This window comes from Scyliorhinus torazame, chromosome 3 (assembly GCF_047496885.1).
Source record: "Scyliorhinus torazame isolate Kashiwa2021f chromosome 3, sScyTor2.1, whole genome shotgun sequence".
NCBI lineage: Eukaryota > Metazoa > Chordata > Chondrichthyes > Carcharhiniformes > Scyliorhinidae > Scyliorhinus > Scyliorhinus torazame.
In genome coordinates this window covers 212455791-212478887 of record NC_092709.1, presented here as the reverse complement: position 1 = coordinate 212478887, position 23097 = coordinate 212455791, and the positions used below count along the sequence as shown (strand labels likewise).

The window sequence follows — 23097 nt, the reverse complement described above, 5'->3', positions numbered from 1 at the left end:
TGACTGTTAACCGCCTTCTAAAATGGCCTAGCATTAAACCCTTGCAGAAAACGTCAAATAAGACGGATTACTTTGTATCAATCTAGTCACCAGAAAAGACAAAGGCAAACTGCCCTGCTGACCCTGAAAAGTCCTCATCACTAACATTCTGGTGACTTGTGCCAAAATTGGGGAAGCTCTACCAGACAAGTGAAGCAAAGGCTTAGAATACTCACCAAATTATACCTCATAACTATTGTTCCAGACTCCATCATCCCTTGGTAGTTCCAGTACACCCGCTAGCCAGATTTACCAGTGGTGGCAGCAGCACAACTGTACACAGTCCGGAGTAAATAGCTCTGGGATTCAACATTGATCCCAATAATGCATGAAGCCTCATGGCATCAGGTCAAACATAGGCAATGAAACCTTCTCTTGATTCTCCCAACTGCCCTCCCTCAATTGATGAATCAGTACTACGTCATGTAGAACACCACTTGGGGGAAGCACTGAGGAAATCAGACATAAAGAATATACTCTGGGAACTTGACTGTTCATCGCTAAGAGTTCCTAGACAGCAAAACTGCTGAATGAGCTAGTCGAGTCTTGAAGGAACCTATGTCAGACTGGGCCTGTGATAGGTGGTGGAGGGAATCAACGCAAGGGAAAAACCTACTTGATATCACTCTCACCGGTATACCAGTGCACCAGTATAGATGCATCTATCCATGACAGTACTGGAAGGAGTTATTCCACTCAGTACTAGAGGAGATGAAGTCCTGTCTTCACACTAATGACATACTCCATCGTGTTGTGTAGCAGAACCATCATGCTAAATGGGTTAAATTCAGAACAGATCGAGAGCTCAAAAGTGGGTATCCATGAGCTACTTTAGCCATGATCAGCAGCAGAATTGAATTCAACCACAATCTATACAATCATGATATAGCTTATCCCTCACTCTATCATTACTATCAAGCCAGGGTACCAATCATGCTTCAATTAGGAGTTTTGGAGAGCATATCAGGAGAAACACCAAGCATATCTAAATAAAAATGAAAACTTGCTAAGCTACAACACAGGAGTGTGCGCATGCTATACAGCAGAAGAAGCATGTTTTATCAAATCCATTATGTAGAAATTCCACAACCATTGTATCAGATCAAAGCACGGCAGTTCTGCCACATCCAGTCATGACTGGTGATGGGCAATTCAACAACTTATCAGAAGGGGAAGCTCCACTAACATACATAGTCTGAATTACAGCAAAATCCAACATTTCTGTGCAAAAGACACACATTTGCAATCACATTCAACCAGAACTGTTGAGTGAACAATTATCTCAAGTCTCCTTCAGAGATCATCACCAAAAGTACCAACCAATCTTCAATCAATTTCCTTCACTCTATGAAGTTATTAGGAATGGCTGAAGGCATTGCTACAGCAAAGACTATCATCACTGACACCATTGTAGTACTGAAGTATCCAGAACTAGGCATGCCCTTAGCTAAGCTGTTCCTGCACAACTGCAATACTGGCATCTGTATGACAAGGTGGAAAACTGTAATAATCTATGATGTCCACCAAAAATCAAGACAAATACAATGTCACCCCATCAGCCAACTCTCAATCATCAACAAACTGACGGAAGGTGCCATTAGCAGTGCTATGAAGCAATGACCTTTTCACCAATGCTCAGTTGAGGTTCCTCCAGGACCATCCAGCTCCAGAGTTCATTAAAACTTTGATCCAAATATGGACAAAAGAGCTGAATTTTAGAGGTTAGATGACATCACCCCTGACATCAGGTCAACATTTGAATGAGTGCGATATCAGTAAAGCAGAAGTCAATGGAAGGTGACTATGATTGTTGGAGGACAATAATCTTAGCCTTAGGACATCGCTGCAATGTTTCCATAGGTTAGTGTTGTAGTGATATGCATCACTGTATATACACACACGGAGTTAATGTAAATACGCTAAGTAACCACTAGAGGGAGCACCAGAGATGTATATAATAGACAGTCAGGAAGTCAGGGGGGACTCTTCACAGGAACGGCAGCTAGTGAGCAGGACACAGGCAGACAGCTCTCATGTAACATCGAGTATAAGCTCTGGAGAGAGAATGAACTTACACAATAAAGCATCTACTTCAACTGTAAGATTACGAGCTTTATTCAGACACAAGGAATAATACATGGCACCAGGTCTGGCTTCAGAACGCTTACTAGAAGACTACACAAGATGCAGACAAAGAAAGATCGAAAAGACAAGAAAACTCGGTGACTTGTGCCAGACATTCGACATAGGGAGACTTTGCTGATTCGATAGAATTCATTGAAACTCCACCGCAGCTGAAACAACCGGTAATTTAAGTCATAGATGGAAAATTGTTAAACAAATGTTCGAAATATATATCATAGCTAATGATTTGAGCACGGCATCTGAAGAAATTAAAATAGCACTGCTACTAGCAGGTCACGAAGCTAGAGAAATCTATAACTGCTTTAATTACTTGAAAAGTGAAGACAACACCAAATTAGAAGTAATACTCAAAAAATTTGAAGATCACTGTAACACCAGTAACAATGCTGCTTTAAGACATTCAATGCTCGGAGACCAAATTGCACAGGGAATGAGCGATGTGAAACTCAAACAATCATTATCAGAACAGAAAGGTTTAACGCTGGAAATCGTGATTGAAAAGTGCAGATCGCAAGAAAAAAATAACATTAAGTTTTTACCAAGAAAGATCGCCGAAAAAGTTCTTCTCCACGGGTCTAAAGAAGTTAAAATGGCATCTGAGCACATTTTAAACTGCCCGGGGAACAAAAGATGCAAATCTGGTTCTGCGCATGAAACCACAGCCGCGCATGCTTGCAAATAGCCGTTTTGTGCAAAGCCGCACATGCGCAATTGAAAAAAGACGTTTTGGACGCAGATTGTTCTGCGCATGCGCAGTCAGAAAAAGATCGAACACCGCTCGAAGATGGATCTGCGCATGCGCAAGCCGCGCAATCGATTCCTAGGCATGACGTCACGGCCACCATGTCATCAGAAGACTCAGACCACGCCCACTTAAAGGGGAAATGTCCAAAAACCACAAACAAGACTTTTAAAGGCACAAAACCAAAAAATTCAACCTCAAAAGGCACAACTTAGATGGGGTGGACGTAGGGAAGTTGTTTCCATTAGCAGGGGAGACTAGGACCCGGGGGCACCGCCTTAGAATAAAAGGGAGTCACTTTAGAACAGAGATGAGGAGAAATTTCTTCAGCCAGAGAGTGGTGGGTCTGTGGAATTCATTGCCACAGAGGGCGGTGGAGGCCGGGACGTTGAGTGTCTTTAAGACAGAAGTTGATAAATTCTTGATTTCTCGAGGAATTAAGGGCTATGGAGAGAGAGCGGGTAAATGGAGTTGAAATCAGCCATGATTGAATGGTGGAGTGGACTCGATGGGCCGAATGGCCTTACTTCCGCTCCTATGTCTTCTGGTCTTATGGTCTTAACATTGCCTGAACTTCTACCAGCAGTTGAAACTAACTTTCGCTCCACCCTGGAACAAGCAGTTTGCACCACCCAAAGTGAAGAGCACAATGACAAATCCGAAACCAAAGAAGATTTGTTCATTGAACATGAAGAGAACAATAACAAATCCGAAACAAAAAAAAAGAATTTGTATATTGAAGAATACTACTCAGACATGGCTGAGTTGTTCGGATATGATCCTAAAAGCATCAGCGACATAGTTGAAAAGCTCAACACGACTCTACTCATGGTAGATGAATCCAATACCATGATGCAATGGCAGATCGTCGATACATTGGATGACAGCAACCTGTTAAATACGCAAGAAAAAAATGATGCCACACAGCGAGTACTGACCGACTCCGTTGAGAGAGCACAGATCGACTCCACAGAGAGAACACTGCACGACTCCACACAGAGAGCACTGAAAGACTCCACACAGAGAGCGCTGAAAGACTCCACAGAAAGAGCGATGCAAGCCTCCACAGCAAGCTCGTTGACAGACTCAAAAATGGAAGCAACTAAAGACTCCATAGCAAAATACATGCATGAACAAGACCATGAAGGTCTATCCACCTTATCTGAGCGACCAGAAGCAGACTATGAAAGTCGACCAAGCTCACGTGAACAACAAAAAGACTATGAAAGTCTACCCAGCACACATAATCAACAAGAAGACAATGTAAGTATACCCACTGTATGTGAGACAAGTGACAAAGAAATCACAATTCCCAGACAAGATACACAAGATCACAACTCGTCTGTACAAAAGAACTTGACAATCAAAGCACAACCACTCATGAGTCTAGTGAGACCACATCAATTAAAACCTCATTTACTCTTGACAACCTACAAGAAACTGAAATCTTGACGACGTTGACTCCAGAACAGGAGCATCAAGGAATCAAAGAGGAATCAAGTCAACCACAAATGACTGATGTCACCAAGATCAATGAAACATCAGATCATTCACACATAGCTCAAGTCGAAAAGCTCAATGAAACATCAGGTACCACAAAGGACACGGATACCAACAACTTTGAGAAAGACTCAAATTATCCACAAGGAACAGTCATTGAGCACAACGCAAACGACAAGAACGACAAGAACAAGAAGGATGACAACAGAAACCACAAAAAAAAACACAAAGCACAACCAGAACAACAAGAACAACAACGAAAACAACAAACACAACGACAAAAACAACAATGAAAGAATGACCTGCACAACCTGGTACAACTCTGCATATGAAGGACAATGTAACAGCACAGTCCAAAATAATGGTAAGAGTACAAACATCACATGGCATGACAACGAATCTCAAATTCATATCTGCTCCACAACAAACAAGCAAACCAGTTTTAAAGGCAGATGCCAGCACGAAGCAATACCGCAAGCACAGGAAAAAGTCATGGTCAGACAAGGCGGGTGACATACAGAATCAATACCGCAAACACAGTAAAAGTCCAGGTCAGCCAACAAAAGTGATTCAATCATTCAAACACCTTGTGATGACTTGTTGGTTACATAAACACAAGAACACTGATGACATTTACAAAGAAATTACAATATCAACATCACCACATCAACAACAGATGAAAAAAAACTCAACCGAATAAATTCATAAAGTTTGATCTCATAAATATTAATTGGCTTTGTATAATCATAAATATCATCACAACTTGTACATGTCATCATTTATCTACCTGTTTTGTACCATTTTCTTTAACCACGTACAGAAAATATGTAAAAATAAAAAAGGGGGATGTAGTGATATGCATCACTGTATATACACAAGGGGATAATGTAAGTACACTGCAACTAAGTAACCACTAGAGGGAGCACCAGATATGTATATAATAGACAGACAGGAAGTCAGGGGGGGGACTCTTCACAGGAACGTCAGCTAGTGAGCAGGACACAGGCATGTAGCATCGAGTATAAGCTCTGGAGAGAGAACGAACTTACACAATAAAGCATCTAGTTCAACTGTAGGACTACGAGCTTTATTCAGACACAAGGAATAATACAAGTGTCTCAGGTCCAACAAACTTCAGCTGCTTCATTAATTACCCTTCCCTCTAACATACGGTCAGAAGTGGGATTTTCACTTACGATTCCGTAACCCTGCAGATACTGAAACAATCCATGTCCCCATGCAGCAAGACCTGGGCAATGTTCAGGCTTCTACACACAAGTGGCAGGCAATGATCTTCTCTAACAAGAGAGAATCTAACCATCTCTCCCTAACATTTAATGGCATTGCCATCCCTACCATCTTCTCCACTTGACTGGATATGAGCAGCTACAACAACATTATAAAGCATCTTGGAAAAAGAATCCTGTTTGATTGGCACCCCATTCACCAACTTAAGTATCCAGTCTCACCATCAGATTTGCACAGTGGTTTCAGTGTGCATCATCTATACGATGCACTGCAGAAACTCGCCAATGCTCTTTCAACATTGCACTCCATATCCATAACTGCCAGCGCCTAGACAAACAAGAACAGCAGATGCATGGGAATGGCACAACTGGATGTTCCCCTCTACAGTACACACAAAGAATCATAGCCCATTGGACCCACAGTGTCGGTGCCAACTGTATCAGTCACTCAGCCAATACCACGCCACTGTTTTTTTCCCCATAACCCTGAAAATATTTTCTCTTCTACCATTATGAAAACCACAATTGAATTTTCCTTCACTACACATATATGTGGCAGGTGGGCATTGCCGGGCTGAACAAATCCCAAAGGAAAACTTGATCAAGCCATTAGAACAATTTGCAATTTGTGTTTTACTACGAGAAGGAATGTGCACTGAAGTCAGAAGCAAGAACTCCAATACCACTTTGGAGATTTTAAACATTAAATTAAATCATCTAGTAACTGGGCGGCACTTGGCGCAGTGGTTAGCACTGGGACTGCAGCGCTGAGAACCCGGCCCTGGGTCACTGTCCGTGCGGAGTTTGCACATTCTCCCCGTGTCTGCATGGTTTTCACCTCACAACCCAAAGATCTGCAGGTCAGGTGGATTGGCCACGCTAAATTGTCCCTTAATTGGAAAAGAAAAATAATTAGGTACTTTTTTTTTAAAATCATTTATTAACAAACATGAAAGAAAACTTAAACACACAACAATATTTGTACAGTTAAAAGTAGTCTTACAAACATTTCCCAAAAGGTTTCTGCTTAATTAAACTCAACTAAACACCTCTTTTTGGGCAACATTTCCTGTAGATTCTGGATGTATAGAAATCTCAGCATTATCACAATACATCAATTATTGCAGAAGGGGAGATATTTGACGAGGCTTCTCTCCCTCTCACTTGATAAACCAGGGAACTTACAGGCCAGTGAGCCTCACGTCAGTGGTGAGGAAACTAATGGGGATAATTCTGAAGGAGAGAATCTATCTCTACTTGAAGAGGCAAGGTTAGATCAGTAATAGTCAGCATGGCTTTGTCAGAGAGGTCATGCCTAACAAACGGAATTTTTTGAGCACATGACTAAGCGTGTAGATGAGGGTAGTGCAGTTGATGTAGTTTACCTGGATTTCAGCAAAGCATTTGACGAGGTACCACATGGGAGATGTATAAAGAAGGCTAATACATATGGGATTCAGGGTAACTTGATAAGGTGGATTCAAAGCTGGCTGAGCTGTAGGAAACAGAGGGTAATGACACATAGCTATTTTAGTGACTGGAAGTCAGTGTCCAGTGACGTACCACAGGGATCTGTGCTGGGTCCCCTATTATTCATCATTTATATGTATGACTTAGATGACAATGTGGGGGTAGGACCAATAAGTTTGTGGATGGCACAAAGATAGGCCAGATGGCTAACAGTGCGGCTGAGCATCATGTGTTACAGGAAGATATAGATGGGATGGTCGAATTGACAGAAAAGTAGCAGATGGAATTTAAATCCTGAACAGTGTGAGGTGTTACACTTTAGAAGGAGCAATTTGACAAGGAAATATTCAATGAATGGCACCACACTGGGAAGTCCTGAGGAATAAAGAGACCTTGGCGTGTTTGTAAATAGATAGGGGCAGCACGGTAGCATTGTGGATAGCACAATTGCTTCACAGCTCCAAGGTCCCAGGTTCGATTTCAGCTTGGGTCACTGTCTGTGTGGAGTCTGCACATCCTCCCCGTGTGTGCGTGGGTTTCCTCCGGGTGCTCCGGTTTCCTCCCACAGTCCAAAGATGGGCAGGTTAAGTGGATTGGCCATGATAAATTGAGCTTAGTGTCCAAAATTGCCCTTAGTGTTGGGTGAGGTTACTGGGTTATGGGGATAGAATGGAGGTGTTGACCTTGGGTAGGGTGCTCTTCCCAAGAGCCGGTGCAGACTCGATGGGCCGAATGGCCTCCTTCTGCACTGTAAATTCTATAATAATCTCTGAAGGCAGAAGGGCAGGTTAATAGGGTGGTGAAAAAGGTAGATGGTAAATTTGCCTTTATGAATCATGGCATAGATTACAAAAGCAAGGAAGTAATGCTGGAGTTATATGGAACATTGGTAAGGCCATAGCTGGAGTACTGTGAGATTTTCTGGTCGCCACATTATAGGAAGGATGTGATTACACTGAGGTGTTCACCAGGATGTTGCCAGGGATGGAACATTTTAGTTATGAAGAGAGGTTGAATAGGCTTGGGTTGTTTTTGCTGGAGTAGAGAAGACTTGAGGGGCGACCTGATCGATGTGTACAAGACTATGAGAGCATTGACAGGGTGGATACGAAACAGCTGTTCCCCTTAGTTGAAGGTTCGGTTACAAGGGGACACAAGTTCAAGGTGAGGGGCGGGAGGTTCAGAGGGGATTTGAGCAAAAACTTTTTTACCCAGAGGGTGGTGACGATCTGCAACGCACTGCCAGGGAGGGTGGTAGAGGCGGGTTACCTCACATCCTTTAAAACGTACCACGATGAGCACTTCTTGGCATGTCTTAACAAATAACAAAGAACAATACAGCACAGGAACTGGCCCTTCGGCTCTCCACATCTGTACCGGTCATGATACCAACGTTTGCCAAAAACCTCAGCACTTCCTTGTGCCTTATCCCTCTATACCCATCCTATCCATGTATGTGTCAAGGTGCCTTTTGAATGCCGTTAATGTATCTGCTTCCACAACCTCCCCTGGCAACGCGTTCCAGGCACTCATCACCCTCTGTGTAAAAACCTGCCTCGCACATATCCTCTAAACTTTGCCCCATGGACCTTAAACCTATGCCCCCTGGTGACTGACCCCTCCACCCTGGGAAAGAATGCCTGCCCATCTACTCTATCCATGCCCCTCATAATCTTGTAGACCTCTATCAGGTCACCCTTCAAATTCCTTCATTCTAAATAAAACAGTCCAAGTCTATTCAGCCTCTCCGCATAGTTAACACCCTCCAGACCAACCAACATCCTGGTAAACCTCCTCTGCACTCTCTCCAAAGCCTCCATATCCTTCTGGTAGTGTGGCGACCAGAATTGTGTGCAATATTCCAAGTGCGGCCTTACCAAGATTCTATACCACTGTAGCTCGACTTGCCAGTTTTTATTCTCGATGCCCTGTCCAATGAAGGCAAGCATTCCGTATGCTTTCTTGACTACCTTGTCCACTTGTGTTGCCACTTTCAAAGATCTGTGGACCTGCACCCTCAGATCTCTCTGACTTTCTACATTCCTTAGAGTTTTGCCATTTACGGGATATTTCTCCTCTATGTTAGATCTCACAAAATGCATTCCCTCACATTCATCTGGATTAAACTATATTTGCCATTTCTCTGCCCAAGTCTCCAAGCTATCTATGTCCTGCTGTATCTTCTGACAATCCTCAACACTATCAGCCATTCCACCAACCTTGGTGTCATCAGTGAACTTACTGATCAGACCAGCTACATTTTCCTCCAAATCGTGTATTTATGCTGCAAACAACAGAGGCCCCAGCACAGATCCCTGTGGAATACCACGAGTCACAGCCTTTCATTCAGAAAAATACCTTTCTACTGCTACCCTTTGCCTTGTGACTGAGCCAGTTCTGTATCAATCTTACCACTTCACCTCTGATTCCATGTGACTTCACCTTTAGTACCAGTCTGCCATGTGGCACCATGTCAAAGACTTTACTGAAATCCACGTAAGCAACATCCACCACCTTCCCCTCATCAATCATCTTTGTCACCTTCTCAAAAAACTCGATCAAGTTAGTGAGGCATGACCTCCCCTTCACAACATGCTGTCTATCGCGAATGAGTTAATATGTTTCCAAATGGGTATAAATCCTGTCCCTGAGAATTCTCTCCAATAATTTATCTAACACCGACTTGAGGCTCACCGGCCTATAGTTTGCTGGATTATCCCTGCTACCTCTCGTAAACAGTGGTGCCGCATTAGCTATTCCCCAGTCCTCTGGGATCTCACCTGTAGCCAATGAGGATACAAAGATGTCAGTCAAGGCCCCAGCAATTTCCTCCCTTGCTTCCCACAGTATTCTGGGGTAAATCTCATCCAGCCCAGGAGATTTATCTACCTTAATATCTTTTAAAAGACACAATACCTCCTCCTTTTCAATGTCAACATGACCCAGACTGTCCACACACCCTACCCAAGAATCATCTTCCACAAAGTCCTTTTCTTTGGTGAACACTGATGCAAAGTATTCATTTAGTACATTCAAGGCTATGGACCGAGTGCTGGCAAATGGGATGAGGATTGGCAGATCAGGTGCCTTTCATGCGGCGGAGCAGACTCGATGGGCTGGAGGGCCTTTTATGCACTGTATTTTTCTGCCATTCTGAAATAAAGGATATCTAAAGCTGGTAACAAACCGCTGCTTTCCAGAAGACACAAACACTTTTCTGAATGTGGCCACAGTTCACTTTGTTTTTAATCACAACTTTCCCTAAACATGGCACATTTTTTAGGATATCACATGGCCATTGCCTAACCATACAGCTTTCAATCTTTCCTTAAATATGTTTCTGCTCTTTCATTTTTAAGCCCATTGTTGTTCCTTTGGAAGTTACCTTTCCCCTCATCACTACACTCGCGACCCCACAGCACTCTGCACCCAGATCGCTAGCTGCCTCACTTGGCACCCCATTCCCAAGTCTTCGTTGCACCTCTCCCACTCGATGTCCTGTTACCTCGCTTGTGGGGACCGAAAGACAATCATCTCAAGATTTTTTAATTGATGTCTTGGAGTTGAATATTCAATGAAAACTGCAATTCTTATCCATGGCATTAGCAGTGAGATCATACAACATTTAAGATTCTGCACATCAGAGAAACAATTGAAAAAAAAACATTTTATTGCTGCTGCACTTGTTACAATATCTTTACATCACTCAACATTATAGCTGATGACATTATTTCATTCAGGCAGCTACTTGCGGTGTACTGATAGTGACATTGAGGCACTGCAACTGCATGTGCGGTGAGTGCACCCCCTACAGTTGGCGTGGCAGTAAACACAGCCAGACCACAATAGTTCAAGAGGGCGACCTCGTTCTCAAGGAACTAGTGATCAGGCATTAAATGCTGACCTTGTCAGAACTTCCAATGTAAGGATTTTTTTTTTTTTTTTAAAGATTATGATTATCTCAGACCTCAGCATTGACCTTTGCAGTACCCCTGCCAATCCAAACATGTTCCATTTTTTCCTTTGCAGTACCACTGCAATCCAACATGTTCCATTTTTCCCTAGTCTCTGTTTTCTGACAGTTAACCAATTCATAGTCCACATCCATGTATTACCCAAATCTCATGAGTCCTATTTTTTTGTAATAACCTCAACCCACTTTTTGAATGCTTTCTGAAAACCAAATACACTACTTTCACTGTATCCTCCTAATTCTACTAATTGCATCCTCAAAACCTCGGACATATTTCTCATTTGCCTTTCCTAAATCAGTAATAACTCTGCCCATCATGTTATGGTTTAAGTGTACTGTTCGCACTTCCCTGCTAATATATTTCAGCACCTTGTCTAGGCTATGGTGAGTTCAGGGAAAACTCAAATTCTTCTTAGAGTTTGAGGGAAAACATTAAAAGACTACAAATTTCCATGAGTCATCATAATTTTATATGAACTAATCATACTTCGCTTAACTTGCAATTCCCCCTCTTCTCTGGGATTGTTATAGTCACCATGTCACAGATTTTTATTCGAGAAAGTAAAAAGACCAGATTTTCACTCCAGGATTGCAACCTTTTTGTCTGCAAAGAACAGGGCACTGCATATTAATATATGTAAATACGATACACTGCAAACCCGACTAACAATATTAAATTGGTTGTCAATTCTTCTCACACTGAGGATTATTTTGCAAATGTGTTCAATGAAGGAATCACATTTAATCTTGGACACTTGTGTGTTGAGTTATGCAAGCACAAACTAGTTGGGTATGGTGTGTACCTTGCCAGGTGCGAACAGCGAAAGGGACAAGCTTTTTGGGTGTGACCAAGGATGACCCATGGGAAGGTTGACAGTGACATTGGGGGGAGGGTGGGATATCAATGATAATGGGGTGAAGGGAAAAGATGTTTGATGACACCTCAAAGGTGATGCGTGTCATGGCTGCTCCAGACTTACCCCCGAGCCTCTAAGCCCAGATATGGAAATACTGAATAGGAGCAGGATCATCAGATAGGCGGAGCTGCAGGTCAGCTCAACTGGACAACTAGAAGGGAAGCCAAACCTGTCATTCTAACTAGGCAAATGCGATTGTAGCAAAAAGGCTGTGAAGAGCAAGGGAACAGTGAGCATGGGAGACTTGTCGCACAAGGCTCGCAAGGGACATGGCAAAGATTGATGTCTCCCTATGCATGCATGATCCAGAAGAGACAAAGACCTCGGCAGTGTTGTCCCCTTGATTATAGGGGTGTGCACAGGCATTAAAGCAAACAAACAAAATGAAAGATAGCAGACCTCCTTAAACTGCAACTATGCATATATTAACTTGTGTGCATCAACAATCAGCAATGATAGTGCACCTGTACCACTATAGTGATATCAGTAGTACTTTATTTTGTATTTCCTGCCACTGCATCTCGGAGTTCTCCAAGTGCTGGTGACATTGGCTGTCCTGCCTCCTTCTCCTGCGGACACATGTCAGCGAAGTGACTACCAGTGTATGAGACCTTGCCTGAGCTGGATCTAGTACCTATCGATGTACGTTTCTCTGGGCTGGTGGGTGGAACAGGTGACTGTGGTGACAGCCCTGCAGGTGTAATGTCTTCATCGTACTTGTCCTCAGTCCTCTGCGTGTTGGAACTGATGCAGGACTCGGCTTCAGGGTCAGGACCTTCTCCTGGCTGGCAACTGGAGTCGGAGAAGGAGAAAGTGAATGACGACACGAGCTGCCTCCAACATTGCACAAGCAAGACCCTGAGGGTTCTATGTCAAGACAGTAAGCATGGTTCCTTACTGGATGAAGGCTAGATGCCGCCTTCACTGTCTGCAGATTACCAGTCCAGAATCTACCCTAACAGCTCAGCAGCCCGCTCTTCAAATGGTGTGAGGTGCCCCCATCCTATCCTCTCTCACACTTGAACCTGTTCTGCACAAGGAGAGAAGTAGGTTTGAGAGAAATTGAGTTCAGGTGACATCTGCATGATGCCAGTCTTCAACAACCTCCTAGCTACTGTGTGCCATGTGAAAGGTTTACCACAGCTAGTCCGCAAGGGTTCTTCGGCAGCACCCTCCAGAGCAGTGAGCTCATGCATATAGAAGGACTGGCAGTTTGGGGCATGCCATCAGCAGAAAATGCTGTTGCCCACTACACCAATGACCCTTCCACAATTTGAGCTGTGTGTGTGTCACATCACCGTGTGGGCAGCACGGTAGCATGGTGGTTAGCACAATTGCTTCACAGCTCCAGGGTCCCAGGTTCGATTCCCGGCTTGAGTCACTGTCTGTGCGGAGTCTGCACGTTCTCCCCGTGTCTGCGTGGGTTTCCTCCGTGTACTCCGGTTTCCTCCCACTGTCCAAAGATGTGCAGGTTAGGTGGATTGGCCATGCTGAATTGCCCTTGGTGTCCAAAAATTGCCCATAGTGTTGGGTGGGGTTACTGGGTTATGGGGATAGGGTGGAGGTGTGGGCTTGGGTAGGGTGCTCTTTCCAAGAGCCGGTGCAGACTCGATGGGCCGAATGGCCTCCTTCTGCACTGTAAATTCTATGAAATCTATGAAATCCCCACTCATCTCTCCACATGCAGACGGTATAGACTGCAATGGGCTATGAGGCTATCACTGCACCAGGTAGCGATGCACGTTTATGCATAGACAGCACAGATGGTGGCCTTGCCAGAGGAAAATGAGCCAGTTCCCATTCAGTGAGGTGAGAAGGGAGAGTCGAAGATTCACTTACCCGGGCGGTGCATGAGGTCATTAATCCTTTTCCTGAATTGCAGGGTTGTTTTCCGGTGAGTGCAGGTGGCATTCATCACCTGGCGGCTGCCTCCCCTGACGGTTGGTGAGTCAGGCAATTCCGGTTTCCATCCCTTGGGGACAGGACATCCCTCCTCAGCATGGTAGCACAAGTGGATAGCATTGTGGCTTCACAGCGCCAGCGTCCCAGGTTCGATTCCCCGCTGGGTCACTGTCTGTGCGGAGTCTGCAGGTTCTCCCCGTGTCTGCATGGGTTTCCTCCGGGTGCTCCGGTTTCCTCCCACAGTCCAAAGACATGCAGGTTAGGTGGATTGGCAATGGTAAATTGCCCTTCGTGACCAAAAAGATGAGGAAGGGTTATTAAGTTACGGGGATAGGGTGGAAGTGAGGGCTTAAGTGCGTCGGTACAGACTCGATGGGCCTAATGGCCTCCGTCTGCACTATATGTTCTATGTTCCTCCACTACAGTCAGCAGAATTTCCAGTGAGGCACATCTGAATTAGGGTTGCGGCATTCCTTGGGGTCTGCTTTCTATGCCCTGGTCTGTAACTAAGAATGCCTGTCTGGGCATCTTTTGATGACCACCACCTGAGCTATCCAGGGGCTATTGCTGGCCTCTATTACTCCTTCCCGCAAGAGACGCAGGACCTCAGACCTAATAAATATTCTGTCCTGCATGCTATATCGCCTGCTGCGAGTGGCTACTGGCTTGCAAACAGCGGTGAGATTAGCGAAGAGGGAAGGAGGGTCGACTTTCAGAGTAGCTAGGCTGCACACAGTGAGTGGGGGCAGGGGTCCGCCAAAGCCAAGCGTCAGGCGCTTGAGATTACATTGAAAATCGAGCCCTAAAAGGAGGGGGGCGCAGAGGTCTGGGAGCACGTACAGCTGGAAATTAGTGTACTTAGCGCCCTGTACCGCCAAGGTTACCGTAGTGCACCCTCGGATTTGTACCGAGTGTGACCCGGAGGCGAGGGAAATGGTTTGTTGCGCCGGGAATATTGGGAGCGAGCAGCGGCTTACCAGATCCGGGTGGATGAAACTCTCGGTGCTCCCGGAGTCAAACAGGCAGGGTGTCTCGTACCCATTAACCCGGACGGCCATCATTGAGCTCTTGCGGTTCTTGGGTCGCGACTGGTCCAAGGTGACTGCGCTGAGTTGAGGGTAACCGGCGGAGTGGTCGGCTGTGCTGGGGCGGCCCCCCGGTGACTGTCCGAGCAGGTCGTATGCGTCGAGCGGCGTAGCAGATGGCGACCCCCGTTGATCAAGCGTGGCGGCGTCGAGGAAGATGGCGTCCAAGATGGCGGCCCCCATGGATCGCACTTGGCCGGCCGCGTGGGGGAGGATGGCCAAAATTGCGGCCCCCGTGAGTCGCACGTGCTGTGCAGAGTCGGAGTCGGCAGCCACGCTGCCACATTGCGAGGTCTGCGGGCCTGAGAGTCGATAGTCCGGGTCTGAGAGTTTGCGTGCTTAGGCTTGGCGAGGCAGACCTTGGCGAAGTGCCCTTTTCGGCCGCAACTGTTGCAGTGCGCATTGCGGTACGGGCAGTGCTGTCGAGGGTGTTGAGGCTGGCCGCAAAAATAACAAGGCAACCCCCCATGATGAGCGGGTGGGCGTGCAGCACAGGCCTGGGGTAGTCTCTGGTCAGGAGCCCACGAGGGGGTCGAGTGTTCGGCCGGAAATGCAGTGAGGCTCTGGAAAACGACCTCCAGCGAAGTCGCCCGTTTCACCATCTTGTCCAGGTCCTGGGCCCCTTTCTCGAGCAGTCGCTGCCGCACGTAATTTGATCTGACTCCCGCAACGTAGACGTCTCGGACGGCGAGCTCCATGTGCTGAGTGGTCGTAACGGCCTGATAGTTGCAGTTGCGCGCGAGGGCTTTGAGGTCGCGCAGATAGTCGAGTAACTCCCCGGGGCGCTGGTGTTGAGTAGTGAGAAAATGTCGCACATAGACCTCGTTCACAGGCCGCACGTAGATGCGCTCGAGGATTGCGAGAGCGATGGTATATGAGGTGGCCTCTTCGAGTTGCACAGAAATGCGGTGACTCACCCGTGCTTGGAGGAGACTCAATTTTTGTTCGTCCGTGACGGATGGCGTTGACGACACGGCAAGGTAGGCCTTGAAACACCACAGCCAGTGTGAAAAAATTTCCTTCGCCTCCGCGGCCTGTGGATCGAGCTCCAGTCTGTCAGGTTTGAGGGCTGACTCCATAATTGTTTTTGTTCAGATAGTTAATTAAGCTGATGCGACCATCAATTCACTCAAGGATTCGTGTCGGAGTAAAACAGTGGTTTTAATTAACTATCAACTTTGCCTGCCTGCGACTGGTACATACTGAGGACAGTCCCACAGGCCAGCTACTCTTATACTCCTTCAAAGGGGCGGAGCCATGGGCTGAGCCCGTACATGCTCCAACATCTCCCCCTGTGGGTGAAGCCATACAATGGCCCACAGATAAAACCCACAGGGTTAATAACACAGAACATTGTTGCTCTTTTTAGCCTTAGTCTATTGGCTCTGATTACGTCACCTTTGCTCACGAGTCGCCAGGTATCTTTATGATGCAGCCACGTGGTTCAAGTTCAGGTTATGATTAATAATACAGCACACCGCTTAGTAAGGATTAAAACAACGGTCATTTATTATATACGAGCAATATTAATACTACTATCTATATAATAAACCTATCACTACTGGCCAATACTTAACTTAGGAAGAGCCCACCAGGTCAGGGAAACGAATGGCTTGTCCAATCAGATCTGGCCCGCGGGATTCAAAAGGCTGCTACAGGTCGGTGGCTAGGTGTCTCTACCGGATAGCGATCGCTGGATTCAAACTTACAGTTGCCGGTTGCTGTTCTTGCGAAGGTCTCGAGCAGGCGAAGAGGAGAGAGAGAGATCTGAACTTGGCCCCTCACTTTTATAGGGCCCAGGGGCTTCCCGCCTCCCGGGGCGGCCCTTGACCCCGAGTCCCAAGTGATTGGATTTGTCCCCAATCCCTGGGGTCGATGTGTCCAATGGTGAGGCGATTCCTTGACCGGGGGGTGGTCGTTCACCTGGCTTTGTTTCGGCCACTGCAGGCACCGACAGGTCTGGCCCGGTATTCAATTGCTAATATGTTGCAATTGTTCCCGGGGATAGCCGATTTAACTGCAGATGTCTGAATAGATGGGCTGCAAACAGTCCTGAATGTAACTGCAAATACCTGGGTTGATGGGCTGTTGATAGCCCTGAGTATCGATCTGGGCTAACTTCCCCAGAGCCGAATATGCAATACTGTCTGCAGCTGCCTGCTTGTGTCTTGTTAGCTGCTTTTCCCAGCAGTCTTTCGGGTTAGCCATTTCAAACTGGGTTTTGCCAGATTAATCGGAACGCAGCCATTTTACGTGGCTACACATAACTGGTGAATTAACTGTATTTACATTAACCACACAAGTGCCTGGTGTATATATTGGTTTATGGAACACAGAGCCCGAAGGGATCGAAAGAGGAGAAACAAAAAGACAGGCTCGAGCGGAGTGTTGGCTACAGCAGCGGACAAGACCCCTGGGGCTTCGGCCCAACCATCAACTGGAGGAGGTCATGCAGGTCATCCGGGAAGGCTTCGCCAGACAGAAACGGGAATGTCTGGACCCGATTAAGGAAACGGTGGAGGATGGAGCAGAGGCTAGATGCCCAGGAACGGACGATCCAGAAACTGGAGAAGGTGCTAGCTGAACAGGAGGAACACCAGACGGCGGTGGAGATGGAGGGGGGAATGCTGAGGGACCGGCAAAAAAGGCTGCTAGAACAGGTAGAGGATTTGGAGAACAGGTCCCGAAGGCAGAACCTAAGGATTGTTGCCTCCCGGAGGGGGCCGAGGCCGGGAAGTTTGTGGCGAACATGTTCCAGAAGCTGCTGGGAGATGGGGCTTTCCCCCGACCGTTGGAGGTGGATCGGGCGTACAGAGCGTTGGCGAGGAAGCCGCGACAGGGAGACCCCCCCCTCGGGCGATGGGGGTCAGGTTCCACAGGTACCTGGATAAGGAGCGCGTTCTCCAGTGGGCCAAGTGCATGCGGAGCTATAAGTAGGACAACAGCATTTTGCGGGTGTACTAAGATTTAAGCGTGGAGGTGGCCAAGAGGAGGGCAGGCTTTAATCAAGTCAAGTCGATCCTGTTCAAGAAGCAGGTTAAGTTTGGACTGTTGTATCCGACGCGACTTTGGGTTACGCATGAGGACCAACACCATTACTTTGAGTCGCCCAAGGATGCAATGGAGTTCGCCAGGAGGAAAGGACTGCTGCGAACTTGAGAACATTCTGCTCGAAGTTTGAGAAACTGTTTTTCCTGTTTGTTTTAAATGCTGTTTGCACTGATTTATTCGTTCGTTCGTTTTCGTTCTTGGCTTTTCTCTTCGATAACTGTGTTTTGTTTCAGGGGAAAGTAGTTTAACAAAAGTGTCCCGCCTTCTCTCAGAGTCGGTTATGCTGGAAAACCTCATTGTGCACATTCATCCCCCATCACAGCAGGAGCATAAACCCAGACCCCTTGCGGGAACATTAGGGAGATCATGATCTGATGCCCACCCGATCCACACACTCGCCCTTTGGTCGCGAGGATATTCCCAGGGCTAAAGCCCAGCTCTTTAGTGTTTGATTATTGGCTGCTGCCTCTATAGTACTGACACTTCCAGGAGGTCAAGCAAACTGTTCATGCTTCAGAGCTTGATTGAAATGCAATGGAATAATCATCGTCTGAGACATGGCACGTACACCCACTTGAGAATATTTTGTTTATTAAACGGTTAACAGTTAGAAGGATTTGAAAAATCAACTCCATAACATTCCACATATCGCATGAACTATTAAACAACAAGAAAACATTACCGTTCCATATTAATACGAGTACAAAACTATATCAGCTCATTTTCAAAAAAGAACCCAAACAATCGTTATCATCCCTCGCAGGCTCCTCAACAGAAATAAAAGAAAAGGCTGAAAATGTGTTATCATGTCCAGAGCTTTGTCGTAGAAATGATCTGTCCATCAATGCTTCAATTGTTCTACATATCAGTGCCATTCTCCGTCCAGAAACCGCAGCTGTGCAGGCCCTCCCACATGGCCATATCCCACCGGAACCAAATCCTGGAATACGTATATTCTACTAGCGCTCAAGGTGCATTTGGATATCCTTGACTTCTAGTGTGTTTAACCCGCAGTGACATGCCAGCTACATGCAGCACTCACCACACCAGCAACAAAGGCACCAGCCATCTGCGAAAGCATTTCTTCAATGGCGTCATCAGGTGGCCCATTAGGAACCATGTTGCGCACCAAGTCCCGCAGCGTCTTCATGCTTCAAACCGGATTGTCTTCTGGACTCGTACATCCCCAAACCCGGTGTTCCAGGACAAAGGTATCTTAGAAAAAAGTGTCCTTCTTTACAACCATAGAAAAAGAAGCAAACAGCAACAGCAGCATTCAAGCACTTTCAGCCACAAGGAGCAAGCACAACCTGCAGCTGTGAAGTGCTCTCACAATTAACAAGGCCAATTCCTTATTAGCAATACCTTTCAGCTGTGAAGCTCGAGGCTGCTCACAGTCAAAGGGAGTTGAAATGACCTTCAGTAATAAACAAGAACAGGGCTCTATACTGGAAATTTTTGGTAGGACAGACAGGCAGTGGCTTTAGTTGCCCCCGTTATGGGTATCCATAATATTTAAAGATGACTTGAAGACCTCACAGACAAAAAGCCACTCAACCCCCTCCCCCAGCCCAGGGCAACCCCCGACCTGGAACGCTTCAGCCACGCATCCCAGCTCCACCCGCCCACAAGTACATGGGCAGCAGCTCCAGTGCCCTTGAGCTGCATGCCGGAAAACGGAAATAGCTACGCACCTCCTCAGTTCCCCTCAGCAGCCATTGCTCCAGCTTCACATTTTTAAAAAGGAGTACTAAACACGCTCGTTTCATTTCTCACTTGGGAGCTGGATTATTCCTGGAAGGCCGTTCGATTCAACTACAATCTTGCTTGCTAATGAGATGGAAATTGATGCAAATTGGAGTCAATGATATGCTCGCCATATTTAGGTGTGATCCTGAACTTGCCATTGGGACAGGCCAGTTAGATAGTAAACTGATCTACACCCAGCTCAAATCTCAATTTTGGCCTTTCCCGATATTTCACCGGCACGTCCAGATTCACACAGGGTGCGACGTGGTGGTTAAATTGCTCCCTATATATCTGTAATATATTAAATATATAATTTGTTCCTATGAATTGAGCTTTATGTCAAGTACAACTTTTGTTAAAGTGCTATTTTGTCAGGTTCCAGCATAATCAAGGAGCACTGATGTTTCCATTCCTTAAACCAAAGCGTCCCCATAGTTATTTTCAATATATTGCAATTTTTTTTTTTTAAATGTTTTTAGAGTACCCAATTCATTTTTCCAATTAAGGTGCAATTTGGCATGGCCAATCCACCTACCCTGCACATCATTGGGTTGTAGGGGCAAAACCCACGCAAACACAGGGAGAATGTGCAAACTCCACACAGACAGTGACCCAGAGCCAGAATCGAACCTGGGACCTTGACGCCGTGAGGCAGCAGTGCTACTCATTGCGCCACCGTGCTGCCCTTAATATATTACAATTTTGATTTAATATTTTTGTGCCAGTGTTATTCTGAACTCTTTTCTTTGGCATTCAATTGAATAGTCCAAATGCTGTTTTACATTTGTGTTTCTTTATTCCAGAAGTTGCCCTCTGGTTCTCGGTCACAAATTTTGTTAACCTATTTTACAGATACGACTGCATTTCTCTAAATTTTCCCTTCTTCCTCCTCAGCTCCAAGTATGTCTCCAACATGGTATTCCTATTTCTCATCTCTCACTTGAGGATAATTTATGCACAGAACCAGCTTGTTAGAAAACTGAAAATATGAGGTGTTTCAGCATGTTCACAGTTGTTGAGAGGGAATCTTTTCTCACGGTGCAAATTAGAAGACGGAGCATTCACATCACTTTTGCTTTCTATTCTGTATTTATTTTTCCTGTATATTTTTTCCCCAAAGAAACTCTCTTGCCAAAGGCTTTTTAACAGCAACATTTAAATATTGATTGTGACGCTGGTGATGCAGATTAACAGCAATGTCAAGACTCCAGAGGAGCTTTTATTGAATCTACATCTCGGTGCAGTGGACTGCCAGAACATTGTATGTGTGGGAAAAGTTGGCAGATGAAAGTTCACACCTCTAAAGGAACCCATCCCATTTTTCCTCAATTTGAAGGAAAATCATACATTTTTCTGTATAGGTGTGAGCTTCCTACCTATTCACATTCCCCATATTCACTGCAGCAAGGAAAACCAGGAAAATTTCTCATGTGCTTACACATTAATAATTTCACCAATACAACATTGGTGGGGGGATCGCATGCTGTGAGCCCAAGCAGAAAACTGTGTTTTTGCAAGCTCTAGCCGAACCCATCTTTCAATCTTCATTTTTATCCTTCGGCACTTATTTGTTTTTTGTTTTCCTGGTCTACATGGTTAGTGTAATGTACGAAGAATTGTAGGTCAGTGTTTCAGCTTTAGAGTAGAGTTGAAAGGCTCTAATCCTCGTTGATTCATGACATCTGAAATAAGTTGGAGTGGGGCCCTGTCTTTGGTGGTGCAACTACTTTTGGTAGGGTTCCTTCCTTGATGTGTTTCGCCGACAGATGATGGCTGTCAGTGATAAAGTTAATCCATCTGAATGGTTTAAATCTGCAGTGTGGGATGTCAAAAGCCAGTTTCAGGAGTTGGAAAGTGTCTTTATGAAGGCAGTGGTGGCACACGAGGAGGTTCTTGCGGCAAAGATGGCACTGTCCCTGGTGGAAGCTTGCCTCCGCACGGTTGAGGTCCTGTTGCATGGTCCTTCACCCTTACTGAGGGGTGCAGCCAAGGGCGATGGGGAACCGCAGAGGGGCCCTGATGAGCCTGGTGGCCCCGGTGAGGTGGTGGACAGGTTCCCGGCTGCTATGTTTCCAGAATCTCAATCTGCATACTGGGCAGCTCAATATCTATTTTTAATTATTTCTTCAAAGTCTGGGGTATTCCTGTTCCAGGTGTTGGACGAGAGGGGTGGGACTGCCCGAGCTGGCCGGGCTGTCCCCCACTACGGGAGCCTAAGTTACTGACTGCTGAGCCCAGTTGTGTCAGCAGGTTGGAAGTATTGAAGCTCATGTTCCTATCATTGAAATCCTTCTGTTACATCCTGCTTCCTTTTTAATGCCTACTTTCTTCATGTGTGAGTGGAGTGATCGTTTATTCTGATGACTACCTCGCTCTCAGTTGTGATCCTGGACTTTACTTCCTGATAACTATGTTGTTTGTTAACGTGGTTATTTTATCTCCTTGCAAAGAAGTGCATTATTTGGTTATGATGTCTGCAGTGTCAATTCTCATACATTAATAAAGGTTATAATGTTAAGTTCAATATTGTATGCGGGATTTGTGTACAGTTTCTTTATCCCTTTATAACCTCAGTAGAAGGATGTGCAGAGCCAGAGCGGGGTGAGGACTGAAGGATGGGTGGTGAGGTTAGTTTTGTCCTTGCTATGTTCAATGAAGGTAGTCATATATAATGCTTTTCTTTTGGCTGTGCTTATTCTTCTTCGGGCCCAGGTGGACTGTATTTTATCCTGCTTATCGAGGGGGGGGTAATATCCTTCATTTTTGATGTTAGGGTGGCCCCTATCGGGAAGGTTTCTACAGTTGCCATATTTCGCACAGGACAAACCTAGCCTTGCAATGGGGGTGGGTGGTGTCACGGTGTCCGAGAGACTAGTTGTTTCATGTCTTTATTCTTATGGTGGCACTCGGCTAGGCCAGACCCCGTGTCATAGAACATAGAACATAGAACGATACAGCGCAGTACAGACCCTTCGGCCCACGATGTTGCACCGAAACAAAAGCCATTTAACCTACACTATGCCATTATCATCCATATGCTTACCAATAAACTTTTAAATGCCCTCAATGTTGGCGAGTTCACTACTGTTGCAGGTAGGGCATTCCACGGCCTCACCACTCTTTCCGTAAAGAACCTACCTCTGACCTCTGTCCTATATCTATTACCCCTCAGTTTAAAGCTATGTCCCCTCGTGCTAGCCATTTCCATCAGCGGGAGAAGGCTCTCACTGTCCACCCTATCTAACCCCCTGATCATTTTGTATGCCTCTATTAAGTC

At 45.8% G+C, this 23097-nt stretch overlaps 1 protein-coding gene across 4 annotated transcripts in view; it reads right to left on the bottom strand.

Moving 5' to 3' along the window:
* Positions 1-23097, bottom strand: part of tusc3 (tumor suppressor candidate 3) — a 650472-nt gene that overhangs the window by 608064 nt on the left and 19311 nt on the right. Inside the window, exon 2 of one of the 4 annotated variants that reach the window (XM_072496837.1) lies at positions 19114-19286. The exons of the other annotated variants lie outside the window; for them this stretch is intronic. Within the exon in view, the coding sequence (XP_072352938.1) occupies positions 19114-19221 (108 nt within the window). The 5' untranslated portion in view covers positions 19222-19286. The remainder of the gene's footprint in view (positions 1-19113; positions 19287-23097) is intronic. 4 annotated transcript variants of the gene reach the window in all.